The 21,947-nt window shown below is 31.8% G+C and overlaps 3 protein-coding genes and 2 non-coding genes across 5 annotated transcripts; 3 read left to right on the forward strand and 2 right to left on the reverse strand.

Annotated features, from left to right (window-relative positions):
- Positions 1-4,923: 4,923 nt before the first annotated feature.
- LOC11444208 (protein OBERON 1) lies at positions 4,924-8,017 on the forward strand. Its single transcript, XM_003610683.4, has 4 exons — positions 4,924-5,404; positions 6,419-6,993; positions 7,114-7,180; positions 7,447-8,017. Exons 1-4 carry the CDS (start codon positions 5,050-5,052, stop codon positions 7,857-7,859), a joined length of 1,410 nt encoding a protein of 469 aa, XP_003610731.1. The 5' UTR covers positions 4,924-5,049; the 3' UTR covers positions 7,860-8,017.
- Positions 8,018-10,659: 2,642 nt separating this feature from the next.
- LOC11441451 (uncharacterized) lies at positions 10,660-11,443 on the reverse strand. Its single transcript, XM_003610684.4, has one exon. It carries the CDS (start codon positions 11,373-11,375, stop codon positions 10,860-10,862), a length of 516 nt encoding a protein of 171 aa, XP_003610732.2. The 5' UTR covers positions 11,376-11,443; the 3' UTR covers positions 10,660-10,859.
- Positions 11,444-14,859: 3,416 nt separating this feature from the next.
- LOC11441091 (uncharacterized) lies at positions 14,860-20,684 on the reverse strand. The gene is made up of 6 exons (XM_003610685.4): positions 20,528-20,684; positions 19,985-20,090; positions 19,177-19,221; positions 18,979-19,087; positions 16,325-16,625; positions 14,860-15,335 (listed from the first exon to the last, which is right to left on the reverse strand). Exons 1-6 carry the CDS (start codon positions 20,573-20,575, stop codon positions 15,129-15,131), a joined length of 816 nt encoding a protein of 271 aa, XP_003610733.1. The 5' UTR covers positions 20,576-20,684; the 3' UTR covers positions 14,860-15,128.
- Positions 20,685-21,634: 950 nt separating this feature from the next.
- On the forward strand, positions 21,635-21,735 carry LOC112422277 (small nucleolar RNA Z199). Its single transcript, XR_003012645.1, has one exon. It is a non-coding gene; the product is annotated as a small nucleolar RNA Z199 (small nucleolar RNA).
- Positions 21,736-21,826: 91 nt separating this feature from the next.
- Positions 21,827-21,901, forward strand: LOC112422350 (small nucleolar RNA SNORD18). Its single transcript, XR_003012712.1, has one exon. It is a non-coding gene; the product is annotated as a small nucleolar RNA SNORD18 (small nucleolar RNA).
- The last annotated feature ends 46 nt before the right edge of the window (positions 21,902-21,947 follow it).

Genomic DNA, 21,947 nt, shown 5'->3' on the forward strand with positions numbered 1-21,947 from the left:
GGTTGCTCTGGTAAGCCACATTAGTCTAATGTTCTCTCTCTTATTATATAGTCTATTTATTTAGTTATAATTAAAAGGGAGAAAATTAAACTTCCTATATCCTAAACAAGTATATTTTTATGGATAGGTATGTGATCTACTTACTACCTTTGATCTTCCAGGAGCAAGGGAAATTGAACTTCAGGGTAACGATTATTTGTACCTCTATATAGCTAAACACATTTCGTTCAATTAGGAGCTTACAAGTGGCAAAATCAGGATCAATTATTCTTAATTTCATATGAATCTCTTACCTACAAGAGGTTCATGTGTTAATGTTGGAATCAGAAGTTTTCAACATGGAAAATTTATTTATTTTCATCGCCAAAGGTTAACCGATTGATTGCCAATATTATTAGGCATTGAGTAGATGGGGAAATTAGTTTTCAATATGGAACTTTAAAGCGTGGTAAATGATTTTTAAACAATAAATATAACGTGGGTTAAAAAAAACCGAGTTGATGAATAGATAGAACACAATCATTCCTTAAAAAAAAAAAAAAAAAAAGATAGAACACAATCATGAAGTTGGGTTAAATCGGCACAAAGTTGATGTACAATGAGGTGATTGTTCGATAAATTCTTCAAATTACTCAACTGATCGGGTCAAAAATTTTAAAAATATTTTATTAAGATTGTGAGCAATATGAGAAGGTTATTGATCATTAACCGTACAATGATAAGAGGGGGAAATAGAACCAAGTTTTATTGGGTCATTTATGACTCAATTAAAAAGTGAGCTACTTGGTTGTATCCAAAATTTTGAATAGGAAATAGGTTAAACAAAGTATCCTAATTTTTGTTGTCCATTATAAATGGTAGTAATTGGTAGTAAATGATTGAAAAAATATACTACATCCGTCCTTAATTATAAGGTCATTTTGATATCTATACTATCTCTTTAATTGATTGTGGTCACGGATATTTTACGACATAAATGAAAGAGTTATCTTATTTGAACACTATTTTTTGGAACAATTTATTGTACAACAAAAATATACAAATAAATGTAGATATTGACACAAAAATCAAAGCAATAAAGAAAGAATAAGAACACAATGTGAGTATGATAGATAAAATTATCTTAAAATAATTGTGCAAATATCATTTTTTTAAATGAATATCATCCTCTTGACATGAGGAGATATGAGGTTTCATCGTTTTTTTTTTTTGCACACTAATTTATTTTTTTTTCTTTCTTTTGAATTTTTGTATTTAGTATGTGTGAAAGAAAAACAATTGCACCGCGGAGATCGATTTCATAAGATGCATGCAGAAATGTTATTGTTATGTGGAGATGAGAAGATAACCATAAATAAAGTTTGCATCATCTTCAAGTTTCAAAAATTAGTATAATTCAGTTTTACGATTAAAATAGGTCATACAACTACTCCCTCTTTTTAATTATAAATCTTTTTAAAAAAATAAAATAGTGGTATTTCCCCAATAAGATTTATTTATTTTTTAAAAAGGCACGATTAGTTTTTTTTCCAATATTTTACCTATAAATTAATATTTATTCTACCTTATTATCAATGTTGCATTTAAATTATTATTTTTTATGAAAAGAAAGGGGCTAGGCCCCAGCAAAACAAACGAAGAAGCTAATTAAAAAGTGTGAGCAGAAATGATCATCAAAGGTACTATATCATTCGGTTCATATTTGATGAATCCATTACAACTTTATTTGCTTCACAAAGAATGTGTGGCATTGCTCATACAATGGTGTATAGTGACTCAAAATGCTTTAGGTTTACCGGAAGATGGTTGTTCCATAATACACTATCAATCTGAAGGAATAATTATTTAATTTGGGTGCATGCATGTATTGCATGAAGCCAACCAAGTGTCGTATGAGCATATTTGGAGTTAGATGGAACTATTTGAGGGCACATACTTCTTGTACTTTCTTTTCTCAGAGCCCTTCTTGTACTTTATGTATTCAGGATTGAAGCGATGTACAAAGATTGTTCTATTTGCCAAAAACTTAAAAAATTGTCCTAATAAAAGAAATTGTCAACTTCAATTTTCAGGATCATACTAATTACATTTTTTTTTCAATTCTACCTTCATTTTTTATCAAAACATTTCAGCTAATGAAGTTTGATGCAGTTGGTTATGAATTGCTTCGTAAGTATAACTTAGTTGGTGGCTGCAAAGATATTTGATATGTGAAGGGTGCATATATGCTTAAACGTGAGATTCATCATTTCTCTACATTTGAAATGCATGGTTCCAGTCAAATTAGTTGACAAAAAATACATATACCACTCTCAATATTTTGCATGATGCATAATGGTAAATACAAAAAAAAAAATCTGAAGTAATTGAGATTTGAATCTCAATCACAACGTCGACATTTTGATATACTTGTGAACAGGGACAAACTCCCCGTAGCCACACCAAGAATATCACCCATTTTTTTACATATACTAGGCCTTACAAATTGATTATATATTAGGGTTAATAGGTCTTTACCCCTTGTAATATAGGCCACATTTGGTTTTCCCTCCTGTAAAATCTTTTTGTCAGATTTCGTCCTTGTAAATTTTTTTTGTTTTAGAATACCCCACCAGACCATCTGACTATATATGCATTTTTGCTGATGTTGTAACACCCCAATTTTTAATATTATTATTAGATAATAGTAGTATAAATGTTATTATTAGTATTGGTTGTTAGGTAGTATTAATTTAAATATTTAGTGATAGATATGACAATTCTAAGTTGCTGCCTACGATAATAGTGATGTCTCTATTGTGGCAGGATGTAGCTCTTATGATTCCCAAAGTTAGGACTACAACATGAAAACATAATTAGCTCCTGTAGGATAAATACTTTAAATGATCTAGAATGCTGACATTGTGTTGTTTGGTTGTACGTTAACGTAATTTTGTAGGGTAAAGAATTTAAATATGTCTTGTTTTTTCCACTAATAAGAAACACCATGTAAATAGGATGCCCTATTTCGTTAACTAGTGATTGTGCTAATTTAAAATTCATACGATAGGGATGAAGTAAGATTACGGTGTAAACTAAACCAGCTCCCTTTTAGCAATTTATATCGTTTATTGATAAAATAATAAAGTGTTATTTGTTAATTATTATTAAATCATTTTGATGAATTATTCGATGATGTTTGTTGATGTGTTATTTAATGATGTTTAAATGATGAAATATTTGACGATGTGTTATTTGATGATGAGTTATTTAAAGATGTGTATTTGTCGAGTCATATAAAGATGTGTATTGTCAAGTCATTACTTGGTGTTCATGCATTCATGGTCAGTCCTATTTGACGATGTTGTATTTGACGATGGTGTGGGCAAGATCAGTAACATATCTCTGATGTCCAAAATATTTGACGATGATGATAGGTTTGGTACCACATAAATAGAGTCGAGTTAGGGACATTGCATTCATTGTCAAGCATATTTGAAGATGTAGTAGTATATTTGACGATGTAGTATCTATATATAAATATATATTTGAAGATGTATAAAAAAAAAAATTAAAAAAAATAAATTTGACAGTATATATATATATATAGTTGAAGACAAGTTTATTTAAAGATGGTGATATGTTTGTGTTTATTAAATGATGAAAGATGATTATTAAATGATGTGAATAATATATATATATATATATATATATATATGTCGTTAGTGTTTCTCATTTTTCTCTATAGTCTAGTGGTAGATTTAGTTCCCAGATGAAACACACGTCCAGGATTCAACGCCTAGCTTTCATATTTTTCTACACTTTTTTTAGAGCAATGTTATTCATCGTGAAGGAAAATCCAACGAAACAATCATGAAGCATATTCGCTAGTTTAAATGGTTCAATGACAAATGTGCCGAATTTGTGAAAATCGCGTAGAAATCATAGTATCAAATGATTTCGTGAAATATGTTTCGCCATACATATATTAGCTTTTTTTAAAAGTAATATTTTTTTAAAAAGTTAATCATAAAAAAGTTGATAACAAGGATTGAACTTTAGCCGTATGGGTGATGAATACAAACAAGCTTATTGCAACTTCACCATAGTGCTTAACAGGTCACAGTTTCACATAATTAATAACTATAAGTACCGTCAACCAAAGATAAATTAGAAGATAATCATTTAGTAAATATTTATCAAATTATCCTAATACACTACATCCATCGGTCACAAATATAAGAAAAAAACTATATTTTAGATTCTTTCAATAAATGATGTATGTTGTCTACAATAAAGAAAAATTAATTTTATTTAAGAAAAATTAATATGCTGTAAGAAATGTATATAATATTAAGGTTTTTTCTAGATTACTTTTGAAGAATGGTGGATAATTTATCCACCAACTAATGAAAATGAGCAATTTGTTGGTCGAGTCAAGATAGTTCATGGATACCACTTAAAATGTGCTTATGTGGCTAATGTGTATTGGTTAGGGTAAATTACCTACCATTCTTCCATGGGTATCCTAATTGTCACCTAATATTAATTGAATGGTACAATTGAAAAAGAAAAAATTATTATTACATTGAAAAGTGAAAGTGACACACTAACATTCATTTTAAAACATTTTTTTATTAAAACCAAGCTCATTTTAAAACAAATGGATTATCTTTTATTGTTTATTTTTTACGATGTTATTTTTTATTCTTTATTAGACGGGGTAATTTTTTGTCAACAATAACACCTTTGTTTTATTTGAAAAAAAAGAAAGTAACACCTTAATTTACTAACCATGCATGCATCCGTGTCTTATGTAAGTAGTAAAAAATTACACGTGAAAACCGTAATTAATGTCATTTGACCAAACAGTAACACCTATTCGATACAATGCATGAGTATCTTGGAAAAAGTAAAGTAAAATAACCCATCCATTGCATATAGCTACTCTTTAACGCCACCTTTCTTTCTGTTAATTTTGGTCAAAAACTCTCTCTCTCTCTGTAAAATTACACATCAATTTTCAGAATCGAATAGAACTCGTAAACCCTTGTTTGTTGAGTAATTGCAATGGGGAGAAGCAAGAGAGGCGATACATTTACAGGGATGACTCTCCATCCAGTACCACCAGATGAATCAGGCGAAGGATTACCATATGCTCCTGAGAATTGGCCACAACAAGGTGACATCTGGGGATGGAAAACTGGTAAAAGACTTCATAACAATGGATGCTTTCAAGATCGTTATCTTTACTCACCGTCCCGATTGAGTACTCAGAAAGGTGGATCCAGTCGCAAACATCGCCATATCTTTGCTAGCAAGCTCTCTGTTGAACGATACATCAAAGCCACTTTTCCTGATTCTGATATTGATGCCTTCTTTTCTTCTTTCTCATGGAGGATTCCTTCTCTCAATGCTTCCAACGGTATTTTTTTTTATTTTATTTTTTATTTTTTATGATACTAGATAGCTAATTAATGTTTCTTAGATTTGTAGATTTGATTGCATAATTTTCATTTATATCTGTTGCGAGGATTTAGCATTTTCTGTATTGATTGATCATTTTAATTTCATTTTTTGCTTCATTAATTTTATCGATCTGTAGTGATTTCAATGTGTCATTTTCGTGGGATTATAATTTAGATCTCTGCTGAGTTTAATTACGCCACATTTTCTGAATTGAATTTATATTAAGTAGCATTCAGACCTGCATCAATTTGTCTGCTCTTTATATTGCGCTGTTTGTTTATGAAATTTTATTAAATTTTTAGGTATGAATCTTTGTGATTTTCAAATCGTAACAAACCATGCTTATTCATATAGCATTCTTATAAGCAAATTTGTTTAATATTCCTTCTGGCCACTTTTACAAGCAAAACTGTTGCTGTATTTTTTTTTTTTTTTTTTTGAAGAAGGCTCAAATTGACTATTGAACCTGAGACCTTGAGGAGGAGTACACTCTGAGGTCCCAAGCCAATACCACTAGGCCAACCCAAATGGGTTAAAACGGTTACTATTATAAGCAAAAATTCACTTTTTAGATTCATTGAATAATTAATGTATTTGTTCTATACTATATACTAGATACATCCGTTATTCAATGAATTTTAAAAGTAAATTTTTGCTTATAATTGTGACCGGCGAGAGTAATATAATTGGAAGAATTAATGAAAATCTCTTATCTCCTTTATATATTGTTATAGATGCTAAACATGAATAACCTATGTTTTATATCTGAAAGAATTTTTTTTTTCTTCCATGGGTAAATGTCTCTTATCTCCTTTATATATTGTTATAGATGCTTAACATGAATAACCCATGTATGTTTTATATCTGACAAAAGACTTTTTTTTCTTCCGTGGGTAAATGTAGATTTAGCATCTTGAGATGATGATCACTTTGCTAAATAACTCTTGGTGTTGTTTTAATTGTATGGTAGGATGCAATATGGTGCCGATAGCTGCGGTACCTCTTCAACAGATACCGTTGATAATAGAATCAGACTCTGATGACAGCAAGACCGATGTTGTTAGGTGCAAAGCCAGAAATAAAAAGTGCGACAGTCTGAAGTTGGACGTAGTAGAAAAACATTCGCCGGCCATGCCTTGTGATATATGTTGTTCTGAGTCTGGATTTTGTCGTGACTGTTCCTGCATTCTTTGTTGCAAAACAGTTAATTCTACTCTTGGTGGGTACAGTTATATCAAGTGTGGCGTAAATGTCGGTGAGGGAATATGCGGCCATGTTGCCCATGTGGAATGCGCACTTCGATCTCTCTTGGCTGGCACGGTTGGGAAAAGTTTTGGATTAGATACTGAGTATCATTGTCGGCGATGTGATGGAAGGACCGACCTCGTCTCTCACGTTGAAAGGCTTGTTGAAATATGCAAAGCTGTTGACTTGAACGATGAGATTAAGAAGAAAGTTTTAGACCTTGGTGCTTGTCTCTTGCGTGGTTCAAAGAAACCCGTTGCGAAGGAGCTATTCAATCGTGTTGAACTGGCCATCGCAAAGGTATTTTTCAACTGAGTTTAGGTGATAGAAATGAATAATATCATGTTTGTGATGAGTGTAGGTGTTGAATTGCACATATTGTAAAGGCTTATTATGACCAAATTGATAACTTTGTATCAGCTAAAATGTGTGTCCAATGGTGAAGATATCAAGATGGATGATGACAATCATATGGTTCATTCTGAAGGTAAAAGTTCTCTCTTACTCCCTAGTTGTCTAGCTTTTGCTACTTTCCGCTCACATCACAGCTTCTATAGCAATTTTGCATGCTTTATGGAGGTGTATAACTGCATATATGTCAGTTTTTTGGCTTCTTGTAAGACTTCATAGACATAAACATAAAGTGAACCTTTATAATCCTTCACTTCTGCAACTGGCAACACTGCCGAACTTGTAAATTCAGTTTTATTTGCACCTTTGTATTAGGATTGAATATTTTGTGCTCATTATCAGGCTTACCAGATCATGGCACTGATCCAATGGAAGTAACTATGAATGGAAGCCCTTCAAATGTTAGATTGAAGGAGGAAGCTTATGATTATCGTTCACATTCATTGAAATTTGAGGCTGACATTGATGACGTCATGGAGACTCTGAGAAAGTCGCAAGAGCTGGAATGTAAGGTGGTGGAAGAAAGACTCCGTGCACAACAGATTTATTTGCAGGGTTTGTATGACCAAATCGACCGTGAAATGGCTGAATTGGAATGCCCGAACTTAACTCATTCAGAGCCCTTGTTCCGTGCTATCAGAGAAAGGAAAGAACAGATAAGACAAGAATTGGCGAAGTATGAAGATATGAAAAAGGTGGCCAGTGGTTTTAGTAGGACATCAAACGATATTTCAAAGGAAATTTTCAATAATTAAAACTCGTGTTGGATTAGCTTTATAGAAATTTTTCAATAATTAAATCCAGTTTATATGATTCTTCAGCTACTCAAAAGTTTTAAAAAACTTGTACTTGTTTTCATAGAAGTGGTAAATTGAAAAGATCGACATACAAAATTTAATTTTAATTTCTGCAATAAGTAGTTGTCTATAAAACTTGCAGTAATTAAATTTATCAATGCGAGCTCTGAATTTATATAAATCTTTGAGAACTTTGTGACAATTTGAATTTTTTGAACTTAAAATTTGAATGAGTCTAACTCAATGCTTCTAAAGTTAGGGATGTGTTTCACTTATAAACACTTTTTTAGATTATATTTCATCTAACGTGGAAGTTTTCTCTTATTCATTGAGCCACCGGCATGGATATTTTTTATATAGAATTGATCTCCACTATTTAAATTGTTCAAAAGTCTCAGATTTATCAGATCGTAACTCTTGATCACACTATCTATTGGAAATTATGATCGGGTCATTGTATTTTTGATCAAGTTGTAGTTCTCCATCGGCTTATTTTTAGAGGCTGAGCAATTTGAGAGGCGGATAGAGCAATATCAATTTATTTTAATTTATTTTATTTTTATAATAAGGGCTAAGCCAAAACGCCATGGATTTTTCACTCAAGCATATTGTCAAGTAACATTTTCCACCAAGCTGTTACACAAGACGTAAGTTTAGCAGGTATTTTGGGATGTATGTTAAGTGGAAAAATATTTTGATGAGACACGCTTGTAATTAGGGTGCAAATGAAATGGATTATTCGAAAGTAATTTGGATTTGACTTGCTACTAGCTAATTGCCTAACTCAGGTTCATTTGTTCAATGAAAGCAAACATAAATGATTCAAGTTTGATCTACTAGATTTTTTTTTTATTGGTTTAAATACTACTTTGATCTCTTAATTTAAAGGTTCAGTTTGGCCTTCTAATCGGTCAATTTTGTTCCTTATATGTGTTAACACAACTTGGTGATTTAATAGATAGATATGATAGTCTATTTTATTAAGTTAAGAGATCAAGATGCATTACTTACATAAGTTAAAAGATCAAACTGAACTTTTAATATAGATTAAAGAACCTAATTGATCGGACTTAAAGTTAAAGGACCAAACTAAATTGATCGTTTTTTAAAGTTAATGGGTCAAACTAAATTGGTCGATTTTAAAATAGATGGATGGACCGAATTGATCAATTTTTTTTAATAGTTTTGAAGTCTAAAGTGATTGTTTTGATGACTTTATTTTATCCCGACACTACTAGAATAAAATAGGGTAAGACAGCGCACAATACATCAAAGAATTGTTGATCAAAGAATATTACAACCAACATAAATAATCTAGTTTTAACTATTTTACCCCAAGCTCTTATTAACTTATTTTGATAAATTCTTGTGAAAAAAAAAACTTATTTTGATAAATTTCTCACAATAGTTTATAAAACAAATAATTAATTAAATTATTTACTTAAACATGTACAAACTAATATCTGTGAAGAAAATCCATCCTTTTCTGCTTCTGAAACAACAAATGTGCTTCATTTAAATATAGTTCTTCTCCTTTTTAAAATTACTCATTCTTTTAAGTCAACGAGAGTTAACTCCCGTTCAACATTTTTTTACTTTGAGTTAACTTATGCTGACGCTTGTAAAATTGGTTCAATCACTTTTTAAACCGGTTCAATTGATCTTAAAAGTCTTAGCGTGAGTTAACTCACGCCGAAAAATGTCGAGCGAGAGTTAACTTCCATTGAGTTAAGAGAATAAGTAATCTTAAAAGGAAGAATAGCAATTTTCGCTTCATTTTCCCCATGTAGATAACATCGGATAACACTTGGGTGAGATTGTGGTTGGTGATATTGATCAACCACAATGTCACAGGCGGTTTTCTTCTTTCTCTTTTACAAGTTTTTTTTTATTTTTTTATACACTTATAATATTGTGGTTGGCCGATATCACTAATGTTACCAACCACAATTTCACTCATGCGTTATCTAAATAACATCACAGTATATTATGGACCCAAAAAAAACATCATACTTCGATAGCATCATCTATTGGACCCACATTAGAAGAACCACATTCTGTCAATAAAGGAGAACCACATATATACTTGTAGGAATGATTACATAAACTGAAATTTGGAACAAGAAGTCGAAGAATTTGATGGTCCCTGTTAATTCATTCAAGGTCACAAACAAGCAAACTCATGTGCCCCCTTTAAATTCTAATCACCTTTGTTGCTGAAAGCAACTGATAATTAGAATGAACGCAAAAAGGTGAGCAAACATAACATATATTACACATGTCAGAAGATAAACCAATTAAATTGGTTGACATATCATAATAAATCACTTACATATATATAATAGAATGAAACGTATAATTGGTACATTGAACACCAGAATCTTGCTGCTATTGAGTAACAACAAATGCAACAACTATTGACATCTTAGGGTAATCAAAAGCCTTACGACAACACAAATCAAATAACACAATAAAAATGTTAAGACAACACAAATCAATACCTCAACCAAAGTGGTGTCCTAAGATTTAATAGTCCAATCTCAATCCTACATGTATCATAACCTACTCGGAAACACGGAAGGTTTTGAGTTAAGACGTGAGTGTTCAATTGTCGGTCAAATGCAATGATCATGAGCCCCCTCATGATCCAATGACCAATCAAAGGTTTGATCCGTGCCAGGTAAATCTATAGTTTAATTATTTAAATTAAAACTAAAATAACTAATGCTATCATTAAAACATCACACACGTGCGAAAGAATGAGGAAAATTGACAATGCCGCCAGACATGAAACCATAACAACACTGTTACCATGCGAACAAAAGAACACGAATTATTAAAAATGAAACAACAGTCTGGTTGTGAATCCAACAATAAGTTATGTTTCAATTTTCAAATGAAATAAAATAACAAAACAACGTTCAATTATTATTATTATAATTTTAATCAAAACAAAATTCACTGAACAAACACTAGTGTAGCACCACCACCACCAATAGGTTCAGGAGTGTTCTCATCGTCAAAAGCTTTAGGCACAGTGACGATGAGTTCGCCATCGACAAACACAGCAGTGGCGAGCTCCGGAACAACAGATTCTGGCAAACGAAACCTCCAGATATCAGGATGAAGATCATCCAAAGAAAAGTGAAGTGAGTGACTTGCCCTTACAACAATCTTAGTGACACCTGGATGGATATGAAGCGTGTGAGTCTCCACATGTCCGAGTGATGAGTCTGTTTCCGCCACAAATCGGAAACAGGTAGGTTCTTCTTCTATAGACACGTCAGCATCCGACCGTAACGGAAGTTGGAGGATCCTGCTGAACACGTGAGGGAGACGTCTAAGTTTGTTGTTGTTGTTGGAGAAACCAGACATGGACAAGAGTGTTTCTGCTTGAGACAGTGGATTCATCATGTTGTATGCTATGCTTATGTTCCATTTTCTATTGCACCTCATTGCTTCAAAAGAATCCATGCTATGCTGCACACGCACTCCTTCCACTTTGATTATACTTTTTCTTTTTTACAGTATTTGATGATAGATTAGATAGATATTCTCTTTTATATTCTCTCTTACGCGTCTTTTTTTTTTTTTTAAAAGGAAAGAAAAAACATTTATTAAATATATTGAATACGCTATGTATTTGATCAATATTATAGATGAAATACATTAATTATATTCGATCAATCTAAAAATATTTTATTTTTTTTATAATAATAATTGAATGATATATTACCAACTTCAATTTGATTTCAAAATTTAAAGATAAGTTATTTGACCAACAACTTTTAAGTCAATCAAATACACATTTCATTTTAAAATACATGTTGCAATCACTTTACACATGTCAATACACAACATTGACCCACCATTAATATGCTCTAAAAAAAACATTGACCATTAATATCTTTAATTATATATAATAAAAAATTATAAAAATTTGATATTTTAAAAATATTTATCAAGACAAATCAAACAACATCTTACGTAGTGCATATTATAAATTTGCAACATGTATTTTGAAGCAGATGGAATATTTACAAAGCAATAATATGTATCGACATGAAAATCAAAATAATAAACAAAAGAATGTAAGAATGCTCACGATGAAGCTCTCCATTTTTTAGCATATAAGTGGATCTTATGTGTACACCATTTTTTTTTCTTTTTTTTTAATAATAATATCTAATAAACACTTAATTCCACTAACCTAGCACCTACCGACAATTTCTTAAATGAGATTCACTACTAACTTTATAGTATCTATTAATAATTATATTTTTTTTGAGAGAATCTATTAATAATTATATATCATGACATTTCACTAATTTAATAATAAAATATTCTCTCCAAAAAAAATATATATGTGAGTCCGACTGAGAGAGATGGGGCTTCGTAAATCTCTCTCTATAAGTACCCTTTTTTATTTCTCTCGAATTGTGGTATCTAACATGTACATATGCTTATTTGGTGAGATATCACCATTGGGATGGTTTAAAAATACAATGAGAGCATGAAAGAGAGAGAGTTGTCACAAAAATTATTTCAAAGTGGTTGTAAGCAAATCATTTCTTCAAATATAAGCGGATTTTTTTTTCTACGTTCATTGAATAACTATCCACTATCTTAAACGACGCTTAAAAAAGTAAAAAAAAGTAATTGATTAAGTATAAATTATAACTGGTGAAGGTTAGCCCTTTTCATAAGGGGTTCACTCATACCACACAATGACGTGGGGATCAACTTTTATTGTAGATGTAAGGAGCTTGTTAGCGAGTAATCTGTATGTCAATCTTCAATGAGCTTTGAGGAATGTCATGAGTCCAACACACTTTCGAAATTCTTTTTTTTTTTTTGGTAAACCAAGACAACAATGTCCGCACACAATTGCATAAACTAACCTTCACCCTAACAACTTATATTCAATTAAAGGGTTCATCTCTTCAACATATTTTTTTCTTACACATGATTAAAGATCTTCACACATCTACAATTTGTGTCACATCATTTCACATCAAATTTTTATATTCACAATAAAAATAACAAATATGAGCCCTCCTCTCAAGAACACAAATAACAAATAGCCATGCACACTCCTAATTGAAAACGTGATATAAGGAACCGTTTGTTTAAAGCAAATGCTAACATGTTGAAGAACTCAATAAAAAAATTATTGATCTCAAATGTTGTGTATTTAACTTTTAATAAAAGTTAAAATATTGTTCTATCAACGTAAAATTATTTACTTTTGAATTTTTTAACATGTGTCCTCATAATTCAAGTTAGCAAAACCGTTTGATTTAATGAAACTTCTCTTATTTGCATTTCTTTGGGAAAAGAAAAATGTGGATGGCATGTCTTTATAGTTTGTTTTTTTTTTTATTGATAATAAGAGAAACAATACATTATAGAATATGACCAAAAGCATAAGAGCTGGCAGTGGGTTAGTAGAAGAAGAAAAAAAGGACTACTAGTGAGCCATGTTGTCTTCGCCAGTAGTGAGCCACGCCTTTTTATTGTGGCCTAACAAAACTAACACCAAGTTTGAAAAATGCTGTAAATAATTCAAAACACCTTTTAAAAATTCCTCTAGTGTCCTATGGATTTGAGATAGCCTTATTGAGGTTGTGAACTACTAATTTTACTCATTTGTCAACAAAAAAAACTACTAGTTTTACTTTGGAGATAAAAAATAACGCGGTTCAAATCCATCATGAATGCACGAAAACAAAAACTAGTCTTTCTTTGATCAATGGAAAATTTAGGATCTAAGTACATTTCTGATTTGACATGTAAAGACAAAGAAGGAAGGTGCTATGATTCTTCCCGAAAACAAAACAAAAGGCAACTCAAACAATTTTTTTCTGTCTCTGGAACCAAATGTTACAAAAGCTACATTCTAATGTAGTGTAATGTAGGGAATGCAAGCAGTTGACTCTCGTACACGTTTCACATTAACCCACCCAATGGAAAAATCAAACAACAAAGGAGTAGTAAATTGTTCACTCTGTGTTTGATTATAATTATAGTAAGTATTATACTAAAGGAAGTATATTCAATTGAATTATTAATTTATCTACTAAACCAGCTCAATTGAGTTTTTTTTTGCCGTAACTCGATTTTCTCTTTGGGTTTCAAACTCAAATTGAATTACAAGTATACTACAATTATGATTTGGTTAATCTAAAATTAGTAGTTAGTAAAGTTGAAAAACCAGTTACTGATATTTAAATCACCCATAATTATTATAAATGTGCATATGATATCGATGCTTACTTTTTTTTTTTCTTCGGAAATGGTATCGATCATTATTTGTTTTATCTACTGTTAGTATATATTTTTTTGTTAACAAGTCTACTGTTAGTATTATACACCATTATACACCCTGCTCTCTAAAATGAGTTCCATAAATAAAGAGGAATGATATGTGAACAACCAAATTGTACAACCAACAACTTATTTGCTATTTTTAATGATATTTTGCATGATTTTGTTTTCCATGCTCCTCACAAAATTAAAAGTTGTTGCATTGGTTGTCCAATTTTAGATGTACAAATAACATAGCTCTAAATAAAACCCTCTAAAATGAATTACTAAGTTTAGATGAACCAGATCCTTAAGACTATACATGCTTATCGTCTTAGGGAGGGGCTATCCAAAATATAAACTTGGTTCCGTGTCTAGTTATGCACGGAAGATGGCCAGTTTACGCAAAAACAAAGGAAGATATATGCCAATACCACTGGCTGAATTGATCACTACGAATATTTGTGTTCTTCATCTGCAATGATTTGTATCACATGTTGTCCTATGAGGCTATCGATCCACATCAGCCTTATCATTGCTACCATCATTGCCGAAATTATTCACAGCTAACATGACATCTAAGCCTTTTATTATGAGGCCTATGTAGCATATGGACAAGACAGCGGTTACTAGTTCTACACTAGTAAAAACGTATGAGAAAAAGTAAAAGCTGATGATACATACAATATAGTAAACTCAAACAGAGCCATCCTCATAATAATTTGAGACATTTCTTCAAATATCGCATTATTTAAAGAGAGATAGATTCAAATATCATTATGAAGGCACTAGGAACTCTCTTCAGTTCAGTAATACCATTTGCAGAAATGGGTCAGATCTGAATGTTGCTTAGAAATCAAAAGCACACATTTTACATTAGCCTCGCACATCAACATCGGCAAATGTTGGGTGACATGACATTCAAACAGCTGCTGCATGCTCTGAGTTTGAAAGGTCATCATGATCACGCATCCGATGCCTGCGGCGATGTCTTCTATGGCCTCGATGATGCGTCCCTGATGGTTTGTTTGGGGTATTAGGATGAAAATTCTCCTCCATTGGAGCACCATAACCAAAAAGACAATCAAGAGGGTCTACCTCTGACAAGACCTCAGAACCAGGATTTATCTGCAACAAAACAAGTGGAAAAAATAACATGCTGAAACCAAAAAACATCATACAAAAGAAATCCCATTGTAATTCATCATTTTAATTACAATTGAGCTTGCAATGGGGGTACAGCGACTTTTTATAGCCTAGTTTTTCACACAAGAATTTGTTACAGACACAAACAAGTTGTAAACCGACCAATTATTGAAAATCTTGTCAAGGATATGTCCATCATTCACATTAGTATTACCACTGCAAAAGAAGAGTCTGCTTGCCCAAGATTAAAATTCTAATTCTCTATTTACGTAATTCAATAAATCAAATGAACTCATAATTATTATTTTTTTAAGCCAAACTAGCCCACCAAAATTGGCATTGGGGAGAATCGAACCTTAAACCTTGAGAGGAACTCATAATTCATTAATCGAAGGAAAAAGAAATATTTTCAATGAACAACTTATGCAATTGCCTTTGTGCATAAAAACATTAGTAATTTCTACTTTGTTCTTGTTAAAAAGTAATTTAGTTTTGTACTTTATTTTTATACAATTGGTATCTTTCCAAAGTTTGAAAAGTGAATGGTTGAACTGAAGTGAATGTTGCCACTTCATTTCTTACTAAACTTAATGGATATGCTGCACTAGAAGTATGTAATGGTCAAACCAAAGCAACATTATAATTGCGAACTAGTTAGGCCAGTAAGAAGTGTAACGAAAATATTGTCAAAGCGTACACAGACATTGACCAGTCCATTGAATATAATTCGGCTTAGATAAAGTTTACTTATTGTTAGAATACACATTACACTAGAAGGGCGTGCACCTTTCTCAGCCCGGCATTTTAAGTTTAACAGTCCCTTCTCCAAACACGTATGAGATGGCCATGGTGAAAAATGGCCTCAAGGGAAGTTTATATTAGTAACTACTCCCATCTAAAGTATCTACATAATTAATTCAAGAAGAAATACTAATTTAAGAGTAAGTATAGGGTAGACTAAGAATACTTACAAAACTTTGCTTGGTACCACGAGTTGTCCTTTTGCTGTCAGTGATATTTTCAGACTTGCCTTGGGATTTTTCTAAGGAATCGGAAGCATAGGAATCATTGTGAGAGTTGCCTTGTGATTTATTATATGAGTCATGATCCTGTGTCTTGTTTCCATTGATTACATTATCGCTAAAAAAATTACGGTATCGCCATCTTAATTTAGGAGTATTAGAGGCTGAATCGTCATATAATCTCTCCGAATAAAAATGCTTAGATATAAGCTTCATTAGCGAAGGATCATGTTGGTACTTTGTCACCAATCTGTCATTCAACAACAATAAAAATGCACAAGTTATTATATGTTATGAAATAAAATCTTATGTAAAACAATATGCAGAAAGTAGGAGAGAGACCACAGGAAATATGTTCATTTTCTATCTCTTCATCACCCCCGCTTTTCTTTTCTAGACTAGGAATGTAGTCGGTGATAAAGCAAGCTACACAATTTAAAGGATGCACGGACAAAATGTTAGTGGATGCTGGTGTTTGCTTCTACACCCACTTTCACTCCTGCTCTTTGGGTAGGTTAATTAACGTAAGTTATATTCTGCGCTGTGATTTTGGAGAAAGTATTCCTTTTATGACTTACATTATATATAACAGCCAAGTTGAACTTAGATTTCAAATCCCAAATTATATCTGCCTATCAAGCTGCCAGTGAGGAAACAGCCAAAATGACATTAACCAAATTCCAAAAGGCACAAAACTAAACAAAAGATAGGAATTTAATTGGCCTGTAACAAACAGAATATAATAGTGGATAACTTTAGCACAGAAAACTAAACTTTCCATTACTTTACTTGTTTTTTTTTTTTTTAGGAATTTACTTGTTATAACTTCCACTATTATCAAATCCTTATTAGTTATACACTAGATCGCCGACCCGTGCGATGCACGGGTCATATCAACTATAATATATTAAAATAAAATATTTCATATTAGAGATTTGAAAAGATTATAAGTTGTATAATACAATTTAATTAACATTAATATAATTAATCTTCATAATTAATAACTGATATGGTATCATATACTCCCTCCGGTCCTATTTACAAGAGAAAGTTGACTTTTTAGATATATTGAATAATGTGTGTATCTAGTCAAGAACCTAAACCAAATACATAAATTATTTAATGTATCTAAAAAGTAAATTGTTTATTGTAAATAGAACCGGAGGGAGTATTAGCCAAATCCAATGTTGTCAAACTCGAGATCCTACCTTGGATTACGAGGGGGTGAAAAATCGTAACACTGATCATAAGATCCTACTAATCCTACGTAAAATATCAAACTTTACTTATATAAATACATATGTATATATTAAAATAAAATGGACAACTAACCTTAAATTGAAAAAATAATTAAAGAGATACTAAAATTTAAGTACCAATATATATATATATAGGCATTGTCCATGAAAGTTTTTTTACACTAACATCTAATCACATGATCCTAGAATCTAAAACACTATCCTGGAGAGATGTCTGTATCCCCGATCCTATCAGGGATGCAACATGGAGATGGGGGGACAGATCATAGGAATTATACAACCCAACGAGTAAATCGTGATTATGACGACGTTGGCTTAATCCCATAGCACTTATGTTTGAACTAATAACAGCTGCATCTTTAACAAACTGGAAACTGTAGATGGGGTCATGTTTTGCAATTCAAATGGATTTAACAACCATGCTATCAGATTTTATATTGGGCCTAATTCATCCTTAACAAACTGCATCTTTAACGAACTGGAAACTGTAGATGGGGTCAAATTTTGCAATTGAAATGAATTTAACAAGCATGCTATCAGATTTTATATTGGGCCTGACTCATCCTTACAAAACCGGCTTGTAAGGTGAGGGATGCTCAAGTTTTATAAACACTACACAAGCCATATATGTTAGCAATGTGGGACTAAATCCACCCCTTCAAAGGCAACACAATGAAGGGCTTGAAGGCTGCAATGAAGGCAACTCAACTCAAATGCCGCAATTAAGCGGATAGGGGCGGACCACAATGAAGGCAGAATTTCCAACACATGCTGTTCTCAATTCACTTCAAATAAACGTCTAGGCATCTACTAACAAAGAATAATTATTTCCTCATTCATAAAACTCATCATTATCACTTCTACTCTACCAAGTGCATCCTAAGGTTTCCGTATCTTACTTGCAACAGGGTGTCAATACTCAATATCACTCCAATCCATTTAACAGGCTAGTTTCTACTTCGATTCACAGAGAAGAAACGATACTTGACATTGATTTGTTACACAAAGGACCATTGTGGTTTTATTTTTGTGGCCACCTATGGTGCAGAACACAGTAAGCAGTAAAAAAAGGTCTAGCTGACTGGCTCTGCTTAACTTTCGAAGGGGTTGGATCCTCTACATTCATTCCATACTCTCTACATCTCCATCTACAGTCTCTATATTTGTAATAAATTCTACTTCTCTTTCTCTTTAACTTGCTGGAGATGAACCATTTCAAATTTGTGAATGAGCATTTGTTATAATACGTTCTCGGGAATGTCAGAGAAAATGATAGTAATTGGAGCTTATTGCACAAACCAAAAGTGTTCATCAAGTGAATGCAATTGAGATGAGAAGACAAACATATTTGCTAACTCCTTCTGTAATGTACTGCCGTCCAGTGAAAGAATGTGATCTGCAGAAGAATACAAGGATCTACTAAATATCCTCAGTCCACAAAAAGCAGCAGCTCCTGCAAAATGATAAAACAACAAACATGAAGAATGGAATGAGGCCTTGGTAAACGATGTACAGATAAGGAAAATGCATAATTTCTCTCACCTGCTGTAAGGTTTACTTGAAATGCTTTACCAAGTCTCCCAGTTACTGCCATAAAGGAATAATGATTATCAGCATGCAAGACAAGTCGCAACAAAGGAAAAGAAATCAACTATATGGTGTAAGGAATAATAATAATCTGTTGTAACTAAAGTAGAATAAAAAAAATATTACAAAAATCTGACTGCTCATACAGCTCTAGAATCAGGAGTAAGACAACGGTAACATCATGATGTTAAGGTAATACAGGATAGAAAGAAAGACGATTCTTTATAGCCAAGAAAACTTCACTATAAATCTCAATGTGAAGACACTTGGCAATAACATGAGAGAAATCTCAATGTGATTGCATCTACCCCATCTAGAATTGGGAAAGAAGGAGGGGAAGATCTTATCCTATTATCATTGGCATTTAAGAGAATCAAACCAACTTAAAGTAGTGGTTTCCTTTCTCTTCTTCGTTTTGTATGTGTCCTAAATTCATGCAACTATGATCCAGGATTAATTGCTTGTAACATGAGTGTGTCATTCATATTCATTGTGTTATTGTCATGATGTGCAGCATATATTCTAACATATAATATCAGAATATTTATTTATTTGTTTCTTACAATCGTGATTCCAAAAGATACAAGATGCAATAACCGGCGAAACAACTATTGTGTTGAACTACTAGCCTAGACCAGTTACCAATTAGATTTACTTAAACTACGATACATTAAAGATACCATGTTCCAAAATCAAGAAATTGTATGCACCATGGAAATAAGATTAATTGTAAATGTGCATAAAAGAAACCAAAGTGACAAACCTGTCCATGCAGCAGCACCGGAAACAAGTGAAAAAACAGTGAAATTTTTTATAGCATTAGTTTTGCATGATTGAAGAATGTTTGCTTCATCAGGTGTCAATTTCGCCTAGAAAATAAAGAGGCAGAACTTTAAGAACGCATACACACACAGAGTAGTTTTTTTAAAAAGAATTATGAAGGCACATAAGCTCTGTTTGGATAAACAGTTTATGGCATACGTGCTTATGTATAATCTTTTTCTATGGCAGCAATAAGAATAAAGTAAAATTGTTTTCCTACAAAATATAAACTGTTTTCATAGGCTATCTTGAATAACTTATGAAAAGATTATGAACAATGTCATAAGTTCTCAAATAAGTCGATCCAGACCGACCCCTAATCAAATTCATCGATGATTATCCTCAAATACGATAAGAAAGTGATTCAATTCAACAAAAGTGAAAGTATTTATGTCGAAATTGCATGAAATTAGAATCAAAAGTGGAATCAATTTTTGTATTAATTAAATTTATAGATAAATGATGATGATGATGATTTCCGTACCCTTTTGGAAATGAGAAGTTGTTCAAGATCGAACAATGCTTCGCCCATTACGTTCCTTCCCTTTGCTGCCTGCCTGCTTCGCTGATCGCTAGTTAGTTTGGGTCATTTTGCTCTCACAATTTTTTTATAAACTTATTTCATTTCAAACATTATTTTTAAATTTTATTCATTTTCTAACAACAAATTGTTCAATGTTTGCCATTTTATATTACTAATTTACCCTTTGTGAGAAAAGCTAACAAGTGTCATTCGGGTAAAGGCATTTGATATGAAGTTTAAAATGAAAATTTTATTTTAAAACTTGTGTATTCGACATATTAAAATATCAAAAAATAAATTTTTTTTTGCGTGAAAGTTATCAATTATTTAATTATTTTTAATCTTTAGCAAGTGTTGTAATAAGACTTTTTTGTTTAAGGATTTAATTTTGAGAAAATGTGTATTTGAGGAAGGTAAATATAAAATATGAGTGAATGTTTTTTTTAGTCCTAATATCTTTTTGGTCTTGGATTGAGGCATAATTCCTGCACCCTAAATTTAAATTGAAGGAGTATACAAATCCAAATTCGCTAAACACAAAAATGATGAATTTGTGAACAAACTCACAATATCCATATTAATATTTTACTTTTTGAAAAAAAAAATACTTTTTAAATTTAGAATCGTCTTGGAAACTCATTAGCAAGATCTAATAAAACACACTAAATCAAGCGAACAAATAGACCACTTCTTTTCTCACACTCACACTTTTCATAGGTCTCTGATTTGTCTAAATTTTTACATGTACGGATTTTAAAATATTCCGGACAAACCAAAGTCCTATGAGGAATGTGGGGTGGGAAAAATAAATTAGAAACAAATAACATGAAGAAACAGAACAGAAGGCCCAATAGACATGGTTCCGGTCCATTCCATACATTTCTTTTGATTTTAGGTCTTTCAGTTCATCTCTATAAATAGACAAGCGCCGCGCCGCGCCGCAAGCTCTTCATGCAATTCATATCAATCATGTTTTTTTTTGTTCGTTTATCTTTACTTAGCTACTATCAGTTATAATCATCTTTGTGTTTAATTTATCTTTGATTTTTGTTCATACTTCATATCATCAATCATGTGATGAGAAAATAAAAAATAACTGCAACAATATGATGGGATTTATTTCCATGATTCCTATTATTTAACTTTCTCTGAAATTAACTTTTTTGATTCTTCATCGGTTTTTTATTTATTCATTCATATTTTTTTAAACAGTAAAACTGGTTTTTTGAATTGAAAAAAAAAAAAAAAAAAAAAAAAAGAGAGAAATGACGAGCTTTACATTGGTCCGTGTTTCTGAATCACCGTGACCGACAAATCTTACCAATTTCTGATCTCTATTGCTAAAATAATTGATTTTATTAAGGTTAAGGTTAATTTAGAA

Source organism: Medicago truncatula, chromosome 5, assembly GCF_003473485.1.
Source record: "Medicago truncatula cultivar Jemalong A17 chromosome 5, MtrunA17r5.0-ANR, whole genome shotgun sequence".
Taxonomy (NCBI): Eukaryota; Viridiplantae; Streptophyta; class Magnoliopsida; order Fabales; family Fabaceae; genus Medicago; species Medicago truncatula.

Excerpts from the sequence above, each read along its gene's own strand:
- LOC11444208 (XM_003610683.4), top strand. The coding sequence starts at position 5,050 with ATGGGGAGAAGCAAGAGAGGCGATACATTTACAGGGATGACTCTCCAT. Across the intron at positions 6,994-7,113 it reads TTGAACTGGCCATCGCAAAG|CTAAAATGTGTGTCCAATGG; the intron begins GTATTTTTCAAC and ends ACTTTGTATCAG. Across the intron at positions 7,181-7,446 it reads TCATATGGTTCATTCTGAAG|GCTTACCAGATCATGGCACT; the intron begins GTAAAAGTTCTC and ends GCTCATTATCAG.
- LOC11441451 (XM_003610684.4), bottom strand. The coding sequence starts at position 11,375 with ATGGATTCTTTTGAAGCAATGAGGTGCAATAGAAAATGGAACATAAGC.
- LOC11441091 (XM_003610685.4), bottom strand. The coding sequence starts at position 20,575 with ATGGGCGAAGCATTGTTCGATCTTGAACAACTTCTCATTTCCAAAAGG. Across the intron at positions 20,091-20,527 it reads AACTTCTCATTTCCAAAAGG|GCGAAATTGACACCTGATGA; the intron begins GTACGGAAATCA and ends TTTATTTTCTAG. Across the intron at positions 19,222-19,984 it reads CGGTGCTGCTGCATGGACAG|TAACTGGGAGACTTGGTAAA; the intron begins GTTTGTCACTTT and ends CCTTTATGGCAG.